General features: G+C 42.9%; 1 protein-coding gene across 1 annotated transcript in view; it reads left to right on the plus strand.

The window, feature by feature from the left end:
• The window catches only part of LOC138977121 (kinesin-like protein KIF17), a 113,412-nt gene that overhangs the window by 42,131 nt on the left and 53,410 nt on the right, over positions 1–17,871 (plus strand). Inside the window, exons 2-3 of the mRNA XM_070350031.1 lie at positions 14,475–14,549; positions 15,098–15,176. Of these exons, the coding sequence (XP_070206132.1) occupies positions 14,475–14,549; positions 15,098–15,176 (154 nt within the window). The remainder of the gene's footprint in view (positions 1–14,474; positions 14,550–15,097; positions 15,177–17,871) is intronic.

Raw genomic sequence — 17,871 nt, forward strand, 5'->3', positions numbered from 1 at the left:
TCACCGTATGTACAAGCCTGCATGGAGGCTGTTGATAGTTTAAGCAGGACACTCTCACCGTATGTACAAGCCTGCATGGAGGCTGTTGATAGTTTAAGCAGAAGGACACTCTCACCGTATGTACAAGCCTGCATGGACAGATGTGTTGTGACTGACATGGTGTGATATACACGGCAATGAAGGTATCTCTAATAAATACCCTATTCACAGGCACTTTCCATATTCCCTCCAGGAAGAGTTCACGCTGTTACTTCTCCATGTTTATGACAGCGTAAAATCAAGGGGTGTAAAACATCGAGTATCACAATCTGCCTGCTGTGAAACTGAGTGTCCGCCTTTCGAGACTGTGTTGGCTTAGCAAGACTGTTATAGAAGTGAATTTTATACAAACCAGAAACAACATGACTTCGGCCAAATCGTCAAGGTCGGCAAGGTAATTGTGACTGTTTGATGTTGTGTAATAATTGTGATTTTGTTGATTTGTTGACGTACGATTTTGTAGAATTGTTTGACTTGGGTTGTTGTTTTGTTGTTGTTTTGTTGTTGTTGTTGTTGTTGTTGTTGTTGTTGTTGGTGGTGGTGGTGGTGGTGGAGGTGGTGGCGGTGGTGGTGTGCGCGCGCGTGTGTGTGTGTGTATGTGTATGTGCGTGTGTGTGTGTGTGTGTGTCTCTCTCTCTCTCTCTCCCCCCCCCATCCCCCCCTCACCCCTACCTCTTACGCTGTCTTTTGTTTGTCCTTCCACATCAGCGTCTCGCTGACGGAAGCAAGAAAGGCTAACAATGATTGTCAGCTCCCCTTCATAACCACGATGTGTTGACTCAGTTTCATCGATTTTAACCTGTCACCATCGCTTCCGTTTTGATTTTTCTCCGGAAGTATGCGTGGGGACGCTTTGAACGGTGGGTTAAGTTTGGATCGGTCGAAGAAAACATTGTTGAGAAGAAAGTGACAAGATAGCAGCATTTGGCTTTGTTGATGGTGCTGACGATTGTTTGGTCGGATCGAACTTTTTTCACGGGAATGAACTTCGTGGACTGGGCTTTTTCACATTTTGGTGTTTAGCCATCCGCCATCAAGGCAATCAAGCTCACATGTCAGGTTAATGGAAAATAAACTTGCACCGAAAACTTCCTAAAAGCCAAAATGGCGTGGGGAGACGGTCATACACGTAAAAACCCACTCGTGCGAAAACACCAATGTGCGGGAGATTTTGAGCCAATGCACGCAGAAGAAAAAGATCAATGAATGCATCTATTTAAACTCCACGCATGAACCTACCTGTTCATCTGCATGTCCATCCGTTATGACTGTGTCCTTCCTCCCACTCACCTATCCAGCTTTTCCTCCATCCCGCTAATTCATAGTTGGTATGTGACCAAGTGGAAGGACGCTCTTATCACATGTAAAAGCCTGGACAAACCGTTGATGCTGTGCATGATCGTTTACACGACAAGTATAATATTGTGGCCATGTCTGCGACTTTGGGCGTTATTGAGTAAACCAAACCCTCTGATTGGAGAAACGCGAGGTCAGAGTTGACTAAAATGCAAACAGCCTTTATTGTGCTCACTGACTCCCCCTTCAAGATGAAATTCTGAGAGTTCAAGGAAGTATCAGTAATAGCACGTTGTAAAACAGATGAACTTCTTCTTCTTGTTGTTCGCTGTTAGATCGTCAGTCCGGACTGCAAAGCGAAACGTGCTGTCCTCTCCAAGTCCTCTCTGGGGCCGTATAGCTTCTTTTGTAGCGCTGTCTCCTCTGGCCAGGTGGTGTCCCTAAACAGATGAACAGAAATGGAGAACAGTCTTGGGATGCATGTAACAATAATGTTGGCAACAGGGACTGTTTTCGCAGAAATGGCCACAATTGTAATGTACCTTTTATGTTCCGAGGCGTCTGAATGGATGGTGTTACTGATCGTTCTTCGACTTTTCCCACAATGCACCAGTACACACCAACTATTCGTTTCACAATTTTATTAGGCCAAACAAAAATATATGTTGGTTTAGGGTAACCCGACCGACCCTATTTTTTCCCGCCGACCCTAACACTTTTTTTTCATTTCTCAAAAAAGTCAACAACAAAAACAACCACTGGCACATCTTGCGAACTATACCGATACTAAAAACAAAAAAATAGAAATTTAAAAAAAGCCGACCTACTGACCCTATTTTGTTTTGGTCATGTTACCCTAAACCAACATATATTTTTGTTTGGCCTTATACATCTACTTTCGTTTGGCAAATGTATATAAAAGGGACACTGTGGGGGGGGGGGGGGGTAAAGTATTCAATGACAAAGAGTAGACTGAGAATAGACCAACTGCTTCGCACCGATAACACAGATTAAATATTAAAAATGTTATTGTGTAAATCTGCATACATTTACGCAAAATAGATTTGGAGCGTGAACTTGGGTAAAGCAAATGTAAGTATTCAATTGGGGAAAAAGACAGCATAATAAAAAGCGTGAACTGCAAGACAAGTGAAAGTATTCAATCACAAAAGAAAATTCCGGAGAACAGACCAACTGCTTCGCACCGTTTACCCGCGCGGTCTTGGTGTGTGTTAGTTCAAACATATAGCACACAGTACTCGTTATCAAAAGGAGCGCGTTCTATAAGGCTGTATCAGCTGAAAGATCATTGAATTCCAATTTATACTGAATGGCTTGATTGACTTGTTTCATTTCGTCTGTGACAAGTATGGGGCTCTGTGGGTTTGACACTCGTTTTTCGCGTTTTGTTGTTGCTCTTGAAGTTGTTAAAGTCGTCTACATAATGATGGTCCTAGTGGACATGTGGAAAGAGGGATTTTAGAATAGAGATCATCAGACAGAAGCAAAAAGAACAAGAAATTCCTCCGAGGTAGGAAAAACACCCCCGTTGGTCAAAGGGAAATAACCATTCTCACTGCCACCAACTGAGAAGGTTATTTCCCTTTGGTCATTAATATGTCCCTCTATAAGTCCTTGTAGAATCTTAATCCACCAATAACTCCCTAACCGTGTGTTTGACTGGTTCCAATTTTTGTAAGGACCGTCTCAGGAATGTATAGAACCTGTTCACCAAGTTTGGTGACGATCGGTCCGTTCATTCTTGAGATCTATATGCGAACACAAACACACACACAAACAAACAAACAAACAAACACATCGACCGAATCCTATACACACCCCTATACCGGGGGTGTAAAACCAAACAAACACATCGACCGAATCCTATACACACCCCTATACCGGGGGTGTAATTACGACAGACAGACAAAGACACATGCATGCCCTCACGCACATACACACACACGCACACATACCCCCCCACACACACACACACACATACACACACGCGCACACACACACACACACACACACACGCGCGCGCACACATACTCCCCACACGCACACACTCACTCTCTCTCTCTTTCTCTCACTTACACACAATTTATCTTGTCCATTTTGTTGTGGCAGTGTTGAAGATGAAGTCCACTTTGTTTTAGTATGCCCTAAATATGCTGAGTTAAGAGAATATTATATTCCACGAAAATACACTAGAATCCCATCATTGTTTAAATTAACCATGCTGTATTCAAACACTAGTAAGCCGCTATTGCTACGTTTTTCTACATTTGTCATGAAGGCGCTTTCCATTCATAATCCATAATCCGTAAACAAAACAGGGCGATACTAGTAGGATGTTCTTGTTTACTATGTGCATTTGTATGCTGGTGCTTGAGATGTGCTCATCTCCATGAAAAGGGCCCAAGGCCTACTCATTAAAACATTCAGACTTCTCACTTACACACACACACACACACACACACACACACACACACACTGGAATATACGTTTGGAGCGATCTGAAACAATTGTTTGGCACCAAAACCACTTTTAATACACGAAGACCCGTGTGTTCGTAGCTGAGTGCGTGAACCTTTTGATTTAAATACAAATAAACAATTATGCCTTTAATTGCTTCGTTTTTGCTTTGAAGTCGAAGAACTGACGTGAAACGGAACAAAATAGCATAGGGGGGTCTTTTTACATTTAGTCAAGTTTTGACTAAATGTTTTAACATAGAGGGGGGAATCGAGACGAGGGTCGTGGTGTATGTGTGTGTGTGTGTGTGTGTCTGTCTGTCTGTCTGTGTGTGTGTGTAGAGCGATTCAGACTAAACTTCTGGGCCGATCTTTATGAAATTTGACATGAGAGTTCCTGGGTATGATATCCCCGGACCTTTTTTTCATTTTTTCGATAAATACCTTTGATGACGTCATATCCGGCTTTTTGTAAAAGTTGAGGCGGCACTGTCACACCCTCATTTTTCAATTAAATTGATTGACATTTTGGCAAAGCAATCTTCGACGAAGGCCGGGGTTTGGTATTGCATTTCAGCTTGGTGGCTTAAAAACTAATGAGTGAGTTTGGTCATTAAAAATCGGAAACTTGTAATTAAAATTATTTTTTTTATTAAACGATCCAAAAACAATTTCATCTTATTTTTCGTCATTTTCTGATTCCAAAAACATATACATATGTTATATTTGGATTAAAAACAAGCTCTGAAAATTAAAAATATAAAAATTGTGATCAAAATTAAATTTCCGAATTTGTTTTAAAAACTATTTCATCTTATTCCTTGTCGGTTCCTGATTCCAAAAACATATAGATATGATATGTTTGGATTAAAAACACGCTCAGAAAGTTAAAACGAAGAGAGGTACAGTAAAGCGTGCTATTAAGCACAGCGCAATCGCTACCGCGCCAAACAGGCTCGTCACTTTCACTGCCTTTTGCACTAGCGGCGGACTACGTTCAGTTTCATTCTGTGAGTTCCACAGCTTGACTAAATGTAGTAATTTTGCCTTACGCGACTTGTTTCTTTTCTTTTTGTTCAGTAACTGCCGTGAATTTTCTCCAAATGTCCCTGGACACACAAAGTCACGGTAAGCAAAACGAACTAAAATGCCTTTGTTTGCTGTGTTTGCTTTGAAGTCGAAGGACGTGAATCAAAACGTTATAGCTGCCTTTTCTTCAAGATTTCTTCGTTCGGCACCCACCGTGAAATTCTCCCGATTATCACTTGACAGAGAAAGTCACTGTGAACGGTACACGCTTTCCGACCTTTGCGATGGAGCGCATAAAGTCACGGAATACAAAATGTGTGAAATTGGCTCAGTCTATCGTTCAACAGACAGTCATATATTTTGTGCACGAAATCCCCCGAACAAAAGGATTCTTTACCTCGACCTAATTAAACAAATGTGTGACAATGATTCAGGATTTCCTTGGGAAGTCAGTTGTGTGTTTTTGCACGGATTTTCTCGAACAAAAGGATGTTTTTTTTCTTCTAATTAATGAAACTGACCTATTTTTCAAGCAGTGGGGGATTTCTTACCCAGCACATGGGCGGTGAATGTGAACTACTTGTCAAATGAACAATTGTAATGAAATATTTATTATGTTCGTGATCATTGTTTCGACAGTGCGTGTAGGCGTGATTTGGTGCTGTGGTGTCTTGTCATTTCTGCAAAGCATTTTATATGCATGTCAGCCGTACCAGGTCCAATAAGGTATCGCTTTTTTATGTCTAGAATGCAACACATTTTTATTCCAATTTGCAAATCATTTGTAGTGTGCAAGACATTTCTAATCCAGTTGCAATTTCGTTGAAAAAGTAATTCCCAAGCAAAATGTTTGCGAGGCGCAGTGATAGATTGTTCATGTGATCTACATGTAGGCCTACTAACGCTGACGTTTGCAAGCCAGTTAAAACCCAGCAGAAAGATACTACTACCGGGATCCGTTAAACTTGAGACACATTTCAGATGAAATCGAATTTATCTATCTATGTTTGAGTGGAACATCCCGACTGAGGAGACAGTTGAACTACACCCAGTTCAATATCCGAACACACACATCCGAATACATTTTGATTCCGCAGACTTTTCTTTCAAAATGAAGACAAATCAACCTGTCAACAGTGTACAGTCGCTGCCCAAGGTGTTCCAAAAGTGTTCAAGCGAGTGTTGACAGTAGTGCGACAGCGTTCTGTTGTTGAAAGCACGTGATTACGGTGACAGTGATACGACAAGGAACCTCTTCAAAATGGCGCGCAAATTCACCAAAATGGAATCCGATTCTGACTCGGACGACTTTGAGGCTTTCATGGCCAAGTTTGGGTGAGTTTTTGGTACAGCGAAGATGTACAGCTAAGATTCATTGATTGGTTGTAGTGGACACATACCATCCTGGTAGGTAATAGATATGGTTTCTTCTCATAAAGACACACAGACAGACACACACACACACATACACACACACACACATACATACTTACGCACACGCACACACACACACACACATACACATACACACACACACACACACACACACACACACATACATATACACAAGCACACACCACTCAGCTTTTAAAACCATTGACATACATAACAGAAACACAAATTAGACAGACAGACAGTTACTCATTCAACCAGAAATACATCCACACCCATCCATATACACACACGCAACCACAATATCACGCCAAAAATTCGGCTATACCGAGAGCGCACCCCCGATTGCGGAAGCAAAACGTTCCCGCCAACATCACGGTTAGTGTCCTCCATTTAAAGCAAACTGTGTCTCTTTGAAACTACATACCGCCTTTATTTATGGTTGTGCGGATGAATAAGGTATGTATCTGGTGCATGTGTGGTTATCAGCGAGAAATATTGGCTTACACGTAAACGAACATACGAACCGATTTGCTGTAGATCCGTCCATATTTTAACATGTTCGTCCTCTTTCATCTCGTTCTACGCGCTTCCTTGTCGATAAAAGGACTGCTGAGCTTAACTATTATGTTCATTGATATGTCCCGCGCAGATATGTGAAATTTCACCATATCCTTGTGATATTGCGTGTGTCGATTACTTGCTCTAATAGAACACTGTTCGACTTTACCGGTGGTTCAGTTGAGGTACCACAATAAATAATGGGTTTCGATTTGTCGATTCTGACGAGACGTTGGGATGCCCCTCAGCTGCTGAAAATAATTAATTAATTTCATGAAAGATCGGTCAAATTTTGTGCCGATTCGGGCCTAAAATTTAAATTCGATTCAACAATCCGATGTAAGCTAAAGCTTGCTTGCTTGACAAGATTGTCTGTTGATAACGTCTGTCAATAAGCGCAGTGTTAATCCCTCCCTTTAAAGCCCGGATGTTGTCAGGTTTTGAGGGTCTTTAAAGAGGAGTACCACTGTATCGGTTGATTTAAGGCAGTGACTGTCGGTACCCCCCGCGGGTTAGGGGGAGTCCCATATTGGTTGGGACGAGAAAGAATTTACCCGATGCTCCCCAGCATGTCGTAAGAGGCGACTAACGGATTCTGTTTCTCCTTTTACCCTTGTTAAGTGTTTCTTGTATAGAATATAGTCAATGTTTGTAAAGATCTTAGTCAAGCAGTATGTAAGAAATGTTAAGTCCTTTGTACTGGAAACTTGCATTCTCCCAGTAAGGTCATATATTGTACTACGTTGCAAGCCCCTGGAGCAGATTTTTGATTAGTGCTTTTGTGAACAAGAAACAATTGACAAGTGGCTCTATCCCCTCTCCCCCCTTTCCCCGTCGCGATATAACCTTCGTGGTTGAAAACACCATAATAAAGAAATAAAGAAAGTGACTTTCGGTGAATGCTTCACCAACACTCTACTGTTTGTCTTTCGACCTCGCACGCTTGCCTTTTATCGCCGAGGCTTAACGCGACACTGACACGCCTGCAATACGATAAATTGGGTGATAATGATCGAGTCAGTGCGCACCTGTTGATCTCAGACGACGCGTTGTGATTAAAGCGGTTGCCTGTTTGGTGTCCTTTCCTGAAGTTCACATTTTATTGGGGCAATTGTTGAAACTGACTTCAATGGGGTGTTGGGTTGGAAATTAGAGTTGTGTGCCTCTTGTGTTTAAGACATTAAAGGTGTCTCGCATCAACCTTGATTTGGTGTCTCGGTTTATTTGTAGGGAAGTATGTCAATTGTGTGTTAAATCAGGGAGGTGGGGTGGGGCTTAGAGTGGAGGGGGTTCGAGGGGAGGGGTCTGTGTGTCTGTGTGTTTATGTCTGTGTGTTTGTGTCTGTGTCTGTGCGTCAGTGTCTGTGCGTCAGTCTCTCTCTCTCTCTCTCTCTCTCTCTCTCTCTCTCTCTCTCTCTCTCTCTCTCTCTCTCTCTCTCTCTCTCTCTCTCTAAGTCTCTCTCTCTAAGTATCTCTCTCTCCCTCTCTATCTGTCTCTCTCTGTCTCTCTCTGTGTCTCTCTCTCTCTCTGTTTCTCTCTCTGTGTGTGTCTCTCTCTCTCTCTCTCTCTCTCTGTTTCTCTCTCTCTCCCTCTCTCTCTCTCTTTATAATGTTTTCATGTTCTGTTTTGTATTCATGTTAGTTAGCAAGGACAGATTGTAAGACTATGCAACGCCTAAAATCTCCATCCTTCTGTAATAAAGTTTAATCAATCAATCAATCAATCTCTCTCTCTCTCTCTCTCTCTCTCTCTCTCTCTCTCTCTCTCTCTCTCTCTCTCTCTGTGCCTGTGTCTTTGTACGTTGGTCTCTCTCCCTCTCTCTCTCTCTCTCTCTCTCTCTCTCTCTCTCTCTCTCTCTCTCTCTCTCTCTCTCTCTCTCTCTCTGTGCCTGTGTCTTTGTACGTTGGTCTCTCTCTCTCTCTCTCTCTCTCTCTCTCTCTCTCTCTCTCTCTCTCTCTCTCTCTCTCTCTCTCTCTCTCTCTCTCTCTGTGTTTGTGTCTTTGTACGTTGGTGCGTGCATGCGTACGTTCTTGCGTGTGTTCGTGTGCGTGTGTTCTTTATTCTGCTTATCCCCTCCCCCTCCCCCCTCCCCCCTTTCTCCCATCCTTCCCTGTATACCCTTACCCTTTCAACTCTGATCGCATCCGGTCTTGAATATCTCAGAACCCCGTGAAAAACAAGAATCCGAGGGTTTTTTCCCCCAAGGTTGAATAAGACACTTATTGTCGATGGGTACTTTTTGATGCCGTGCGAAAAGGGCAGTCATGGTGCCTTTTGAATTATTGTTGTTTCATTAGAGAAAGTGGATTCCGTTAAATGATATGCTCATGAGGTATATATGCTAATGAGGCATATGCCAAAGAGGCAGACGTGTGCAGTTCTTTAAAGACAAGCAAAGGTCGGGGCTGTTCTTCTTCTTCTTCTTCTTCTGCGTTCGATGCGGGGCTGTTCTAATATGCATGCATTCCTGTAAAAAGTCAGATAAACGTTACGGTTTATTTCTTTATTTTCGAAACGCAGCCTTGAAATGTTGTGGTATTCCCTAAAACGGCGAATACTTTGTGACGAATTAGTTCACACGCTAGAACACATGTGGTTCGTAGTCAAAAATTTACTGAATTCTTAAGACCATGTAATTTACATTCCGAGCGATGTTACATCTATATATATATACGACTAGTGTCTGTCTGTCTGTCTGTCTGTCTGTCTGTCTGTATGTTCGCGATGCACGGCCAAAGTTCTCGGTGGATCTTTTTCAAATTTGGACACCGTATTCAGCTACATCCCGGACACAACCTCATCGATGAGATATTTCAACACGTGCTCTCATGCTGCGCGCGCTGAACCGATTTTTTTTGTTTTGTTTTTTGTTGTCGGGATCCACTACCAGTAACTCTTCCTTATCTTCTCCAGTGTTTTCATCCGCGATTATCTCCCTTCCTCCGTGTGGCGTCAATCCATATTCCCGTTACTACGTTACTATTTTTAGAAGGTCACTGCACGATACTATTTTTAGAAGGTCTCCAGTGTTTTGCGCGTTTATCTCCTTTCCTTCGCCGGCGTACACCCGGCGAAGCCGGGTCCCAGGCGCAGCCTGGTATTCGGCTCTACTTTATCCCGGCGAAGCCGGTACCCGGCGAAGCGGGTAATCATCTAGTTCACAATATTTGTGGAAGCAGAGTGTGTTAACTGTACTTCCTTGAATCCCACCGTTCTTTGGATCTTTTGAAACTGAAGACGGATAACAGTATTCGTGCTATATTCTACATAAATGTTGTCACTTACTGCTCACATTATCCCGTAACCTCCCAGGGTCGTAGGGGCACTCCACCTTTGTGAGCAATCTTTGGGGTTGTCGCACAATAATGGGGGGCAGGAACTAAATCAGACGCCCCATCAGGCGAACAGTTCGGTTTGGGGTTTGAAAAACCTGTCTTTTCGTTTTCAACGCTTTCCTCTCGATATTAATGGTGAAGCTTTCCCTTTAATTATAATTTCAGACGGCTGAGTTGGTATGGTTACCACATTCCTGATTCCGAAAATAATGCAAACTTTTCCCTCAATGAAATGGGAACACTTTGCTGCGATCACTTGTCTTGTACCTTTTTTGTTGTCTGTATGTTTGTTTGGTGAGCATCTTTGCTCTCCGTGATCGACATTTTTCCGGAGTAAAAGATATTAGATAGGTAGGTTTTGTTTTTGATTTCTTCGTTCACAAATCCAGACATTCACCTCAGCCAGCTAAAACGTTGGTTCTCCTGATTTGTAATGCTGTAGGGATTATGGTCACAGGTTTGTTAACCTTTGTTAGGTACATACCAGGATTACTTAAAATAAGCATTGTATGCTTGAGTTAGTTATCTTAAAAAACATGTTTGGTTTTTTTGTCAGGATAAAAATTGAATACAGTTTTGTTTAAACCGACAGGTTTGTTGTGTATTGTGCAGCAATGACCAATGTCACTCAGCCTTGAGATTTTCTTGGCTTGGCATAGATGTTCAAGCTGTATGCATGGTCACTGCCCCTTTACGGTTTAGGGACTCTCGTGAGCACAAGGCGTTTGACATTGGGTTTCTTTCTCTTTTAGCCCTGGGATCACAAAGTCCTTGTGGTGTATGTAACGCTGAGTATTTAGTGTGTGGAAGTTGTTAAAGCGAGGTGCACGGACTTACACCAAGCCTTCTTGTCTTCTCTGCGGTCGAATCACTACTATTTCTTCTGCTACTGCTGTGATTGCTGATTCTTCGCGATTTCCCGACTTTCCACGTTGTGAAGTTACTCAAAGCTCTCAAACCTTAACCAGAAGCTGTCATCTGAACTGATATTTTACTCACATCTCTTCACTAGTAGATTTCTATTTCTGGAATTGTGTTTTTTTTGCATTTGCGACTTTTTTCGTGGGTGCTTGTCGTGTATTCGCATGAAGCTTTTTGGCTTGTGATTTTGTGGATTCATGGACTTGTGTTCAGCGAATGTCCTGTGATTTCACGAAGCTTGATATCCGGCTTCAGATCTTAATTTGTTTTTGAATTACTTTATCAGAGACTAAATAAAGTCAGATGAACTGAATATGGCGGGACTGCATGACTTCTCAATTCTGGAGAACAGTGATAGTCCGATCTACTAAGGAGACTCGAAGAGTTACTTGTGCATCTTTTCATACACAGTGATACCCTGGTGGATTTTTGCCCGTTTATACAGACACCTTATCGTCAACTGTGACAACCTCCAAGATGAGCGTAGCTACAGCGCGAGGCCCTGTTTGCTCAGCTCGTAAAGGGGTCTCCTGGGAAGTACCACCGACCCCAGCTTCCACTGTAGATGCAGGAAAAACTCCTCTGGGACTGACTGCGACGTTGTTTCCTTTGTCACAAAACGGCGAGGTCCCCCACCTCAACCAGCCCGATGCGCTAAAAAAAAAAATCAGGACGCATCCGGCTCTCGCGCTGGTGGCTCTACTTCCGGGGCTCCCACGGAGTCCGCTTCCGGTGTCACAATCACTTTAAAGAACCCTACTCCGCGTAACTCCTGCAGCGAGGATGTTATCGGTGGAGGTGGTTTAGAAGGAGGGGGAGAAAGTGTTGGTAGTCATGTTGGTGGTGGTGGCAATGGAGGTTATGAAAATCTAGACGTTTCCTTGGACAGTACGGCTTTCGGCTCAACCCTCTCTCTCAACAACGGTTTTAGTCCCAAAATGACTCCCCGCAACTCCGCGAGGACGAAATCCTGGCGTACTCCCAGGGACTCCCCGTCTATCTTCAACACTTCAAGCGACAGCTCACACCTCAGTCTCAGATGGATCCTAAAGAACAACACCTGGCACCCTGACATGAGAACGCCCCTCGCCTCACCCAGACCCAGAGTCGAGAAAAACAATACTTTGAGAGGATCGGCAAGAACCGAGAAGAACGATATTTTAAGAGGAGCATCAAAATCCGATCCGTTTGAAGGAGATTCGATGTCAATTTTATCTAACAACAATTCTCCCGCGTTCGGGTGCTATTTGCTGAGAAGTTCTCCCGCTGTGGGGAGAACGTCAAGGGCGATTCTCTCGGCTCTGCCCGGGAGGGCTTCTGTCAACACGTGCGACACGCCCTCGCGCATTTTCACTTCTAAAAAGTTGCACAAAACTGAGTAAGCTGTTTTTTGGTTTGGATGAGTGAGTGGTTCATGAATGGTCAGATTGTGGCGAGTGAGTGAGTGAGAATTCTCAGGCCACGCTCTCTCGCCACGATCTTGCTCAGATCAAAAAGGGAAGGCATCATTTCTCCTTTTTTGTGTGTCAAAAGTTGGATGAGAAATGGCCGGCTGGTTGGCTTGGTGCTAGCTGGCAGGATGGACTTCCGGGTAGCTCAGTTGGTAGAGAACTTGACTTATGATCCGAAGGTGACAGGTTCGAATCCCGGCAGGGACGGACACGGGTCAACTTTATGTGCAGACTCAGAGACGGTGTCCCTGTCCCAGAAAATCATGACGCTTCCGCCTCTCATGCTGGTGGGTTTATCGGACATGGGTAGCGCGACTCTTGTTGCTGCTAGCTTTCCACTGGGTCGGAAGCGACCCGAATTTGCCAGCATTGGGATAATAGAGTAAAGGAAATGAAATGAAATAAAAACCTCTGAAACACAAAAACTGTGGGTCAGACATCACATATTCGCAATATATGAATGAACAGTTGCTCAGAAAGAAAATTAGACTGAGCATACATAATGGTGCGACACGCAATGACGCAATGGGTTAGTTTTAAACGTTCAGGATGTTATGCCCACATACAAGCCTACTTCGATGGTTAACATTTCTGAGTATTTCAAGCATATGTGACCCTCCACCACGGAATGAGTCGCATGTCACCTTTGCATGATTTTCATATTTTTACATTTTTCTAAAGAGTTTTTTATGCTCTATCCAGTGGTGAAAACCGTTTTAGAAAAGAGCGAAAACTGTTTGAGTTATAAGCCTGTGACTAAGGTGATCCTCACACTGTTACCAGACACTCCCCGGATTTTTATTAAAGGTACTGAACTTGTCAAATCCAGGTGCACAGATCCCCTGGGGCTTTTAGTCATACCTCAGGCAGCTATCCGTTAGAAGAACTACCAAGTTTCATTGACTTGCACCCAAAGAGTCAAGAACTACGATTTTTTTACGAATTAATTTCGTACTCGGACCCGGCTGGTCTTGGCCTGTTTTTGGATCTAAATTTAGTTCAGGTAGATCACCACATCATGCACAAAAAGACACGTCACTAAGCAAACTATGTCAGACGTCATCATGCGTTTGTGTAAAACAAAATGGAGGCCGGAATCACTCAGTTGAATCGAACTCCGACCAAACACCACGTAATAACTAGGTTAATTTATGCACTCGCGTGAACAAGAAACTGTCGAGCTTCACAGATGTCGTCGTTGGGTAGTTTTGGGTTTGTTTTACTACCATAGGAGGATTTTTGAACTGTAAATGCACTCAGCTGCAACAAAAACGCAAATCGAAGGCTGTGAGCTGCACTGTGCCTTTAAGCCTAGCGCAGAACCGCGCGAGGTGACATGCGACTCATTTCGTGGTGGAGGGTCGCATATGTGCAGATATTTTGCAACTTTCTGAACAGATGTTTGAGGATTACAAAGAATTAATATCCTTTAACTATATACTAATGTCAATCTTTAACAAGAAAGTTAGGACTGTTTGTTGAGGTACAAAATATGTTTCACTATACTATTAGGACAGATTATATCGAGAACAGATGTGGAGAAATTATTCACCGCCTTCCTCCAAAACGGATGGAAAAGGCGTATATTTCATTCTGTCGATACCTTTTTTTGAGGGGGAGGGGTGGGTGGATTGTGGGTGGATGTGTTAGGGTTGGTGAGATGGTGAATGTTGGGTATTTAATAGTTTGTGTAATTGTGGGTGTTTTTGTTTGGCTGGTTGCTTAGCTGGCTGTCTAGCTGGCAGAATAGGCGCAGTGTGAATAAGTGATTGGTTCATGAATTGACTGATTTTTAAAAGCGAGTGAGTGACCAAGCCACACTCGCTTGAATGTTTTTTGTTTGGTTGGTTGCTGAGTGGGTCTTTTCTTTTTGTTTGTTTGATTCTGAAAGTTGAGAGCAATTTTCTTCATCCCATTTTATCCAAAGTATCCAAACATGATAATAACAGTAGATGTCTTTGTTGTTGTTACAGGAGTTCCACCACGCTGTCCTCGGCCACTGAAGTCTCCGACGAAAATGGGGATGGCAACTTTCACGTCACTCTCAGGTGTGTTTTTACTGAAATTCAAAAATTAAGTTAAAACAGAAAAAGCAGTTTGTTTGTTAAGATATTTTTTGAGAGTGTGTGTGCGTGCGTGCGTGCGTGCGTGCGTGCGTGCGTGCGTTTCGTCCTTGTTTTACCTACAAAGATGAATTTCTATATTTCTGTTGTCCTCAATGGATCGATTTTGTTCAATTGACAAATTAGCCTGTCAATAAAACCGTCAGTTGGCTGGATGGTTGTTGGGTTGGTTGGCTACTTGGTTGGATGATTAGTTAATCACTTCTGCTTGGCTTTGTTTGTTTAATTGTTAGTTAGTTTGTGTGTCAATCAAATTTCACTGTGACATTGTAAAGTAGATTTTCTTGGAAAGACCGGATGAAGGACATTTTTAATCGACAAAAATCTAAAAACGGACGATTATTTCAACTAATTCACACGTGACGTATACGATGGTGTGGTTGGTTATTTGTATCAAAAAATATACTTCTGTTAAATGGCCCTGTTATGAACCTTAAAGATAATGAACAAGTTGCTTGTTTGGTTGCTTGCAGGGTGCGACCACTCAGCAACCAAGAGAAACAGCGTCGTGACCAGTTCGCCGCCACCTTCCCCGGGGATGGGCAGTGTGCGGTGAGTCTTTCTTTCTTCCTTCATGGGCTCAAACTCCCACGGTTTTTACGTGTATGACCGTTTTTACCCTGCCATTTAGGCAGCCATACGCTGCTTTCGGGGGAAGCATGCTGGGTATTTTTGTGTTTCTATAACCTACCGAACTCGGACATGGATTACAGGATCTTTTCCGTGCGCACTTGGTCTTGTGCTTGCGTGTACACACGAAGGGGGATAAGTATAGGTTACAACACGAGTGGTTTTTTATATGGCTTGTATTTCAGTCAAGACCCAGCGGATGAATATCATCGGGAGACACGAGCCTTTGGCGAGTGGCTCTCGATTGATATTCCCGCTGGGTCTTGACTGAAATACAAGCCATATAAAAAACCACGAGTGTTGTAATCTGTATATCCCATTCTACCATCAAACACAAAGTGTAGACTACTAGCGGCACTTTTGCGATCTGTGGAGTGTGAAACAGTGTTTTCAGCGAGACATGGCCTTTTTGCAACCTTAAACTAAGTGACCGTCGCTGAAAAAATAAAACGAATGAGTGCATCTATAAGTACGCGGTAACACTACTTTCAGACCGTTTAAAAGCGTTAAGTAAAGGTTCATAAGTTGCAAGAAAGTAATGAAGTCGTATAGAAATCCATTTAGTTGAAGCGCACAATTCTTTTGCGTTTCAGGTCGGCGGAACGGGGAAACCGGTTTGGCCCCCATTTGGCTTACTCGACTCGATTCAGAATCGATTCCACGTTGTTTTTTTCGAACGCATTATTATACAATTAGTCTTATTGACAGAGAAGCAAATTTTAGGGAACACATATGTAGATTTAACCATTTGCTCCCTATTTGAAATGTATCTACATGATAAACTGTTTTGCGAGTGTGTTTGCATGAACCTAAACTGGTATTGATGCGATGAAAACAGGACCCAAGTCTGTCACCGCCGCTTGATTGCATTTTGAAAGAATATGACTGGATTACGGAAAAATACACACATGTTAAGTTCTTAGATACCTTCATCGCCAATGTGGACTTACTGCAGAGCCAGGCAAAAGAGTAGACTTGCTCGCAAAACACGTGAAACAGCTGATGATAGCGAAGCCCAACCGTGCCAGGTAAGGACGGTCTGACAGATTCTCAAAAGTCGTCTGCTAACGAAGCAAGGGGAGGGTACTCGTGTTTTTGTTTTGGTTCGCTAGCATCTGGTTATCTTGTAAGTTGAATGTTCGTTTTTTCCCACCTGCATTGCTTTCATAATGAAAGAAACGTTTGCTTATTGCATCTCATACATCAGATCAGTTCTGAGATTCATTTTTGCGTGCAACTGATATGGTTTTCTGAGCCGTGCAATACGATTTTGGAACTTCATACAAATGTGTCACATTGTTCGGCGCGAGGTCAAAGGTCGGGAGCAAAGTAGTTCTTCGCCCAAATCGGAATCTGCACTATCATATATTTTTTTGAGTCCATGATGTATTTATTGAGCTATAAAAATACAACATATATACCCATACTGAAGTAACAGAGACAAAGAAGGGAGGTCATGGGATAAGGCACTATAGCAGGTCTGCACATTAGTTGACCTGGGCGATCGGAAAAATCTTCATCCTTAACCCATCAGGCGGCCGCGGCCGAGATTCGAACTCACGACCTTCGGATTAGGCGGCCGATGTCTTATCCACTAGGCTACTGCGCCCGTCAGCGCTAAGTCTGAAACTGACCGCAGCCACGATGATAGAAATACATGTTTTGCTCGATTGCTCGTTTACATTATTATCTTCTTTGGTTGAGTAAGACCATATTGGACATGTTGTAGTTATTGCATAGGGATAGAGGTTGATACTTTAACTCGATCATATGGTCATAGCCAGATCCGAGATGGTAAACAGAAGCTTTAACTCGGGAATGACTTTGTTTTCAAAGAAATCCAGACACAGACAGACTACTAACGTTCTGGACTTCAGAGTCAAACAAAAAAAGAATCGAAGCTAGGTTGTTAGAACTTTTAATTTATGACAAAACGAAACGTTACATTCACTGTACTTCAACCCTGTGGTGTTTTAACACTTTCTACCCCACCTATGTTGACCAAGGTTTTTTTTTTAGCCGAGACCAACTGTGATGCAGCAGGTCACTCAGAATTGTAGTAACTGTGAAATAACTGTGTATCAACACGCTGGAATGCAGGCGTTAGATCGACGTTACAGGAAGCGACTGAAGCTAACAGTCTGAGCGGATATATCCGTACCTGGTCAGATAGATCCATATGAGTGGGTAGGTACGGATATATCCGTACCTGGGAGACAATGAGTTAAGTGGACAGACTAACACTTATGATACAGATAATTAACTTTTCTCAATGTGTTGTGCAAGAATCTCGCTGATAAGACACTGGAGAGGCAATGGTTTAATTGCGTTGTAGAGAGGCAATGGTTTAATTGCCTTGCCAGCGTCTTGCCAGTTCGATTTCTTTAACAAAGCGTCAGAAAGCGTCTTGCCAAACAATTGCCTCGCAAGCGTTTTGCCAGTTCGATTTCTTTAACAAAGCGTCAGAAAGCGTCTCACCAAACAATTGCCTCGCAAGCGTTTTGCCAGTTCGATTTCTTTAACAAAGCGCCAGAAAGCGTCTTGCCAAACAAGTGCCTCGCAAGCGTTTTGCCAGTTCGATTTCTTTAACAAAGTGCCAGAAAGCGTCTTGCCAAAC

This window comes from Littorina saxatilis, linkage group LG9 (genome assembly GCF_037325665.1).
Source record: "Littorina saxatilis isolate snail1 linkage group LG9, US_GU_Lsax_2.0, whole genome shotgun sequence".
NCBI lineage: Eukaryota > Metazoa > Mollusca > Gastropoda > Littorinimorpha > Littorinidae > Littorina > Littorina saxatilis.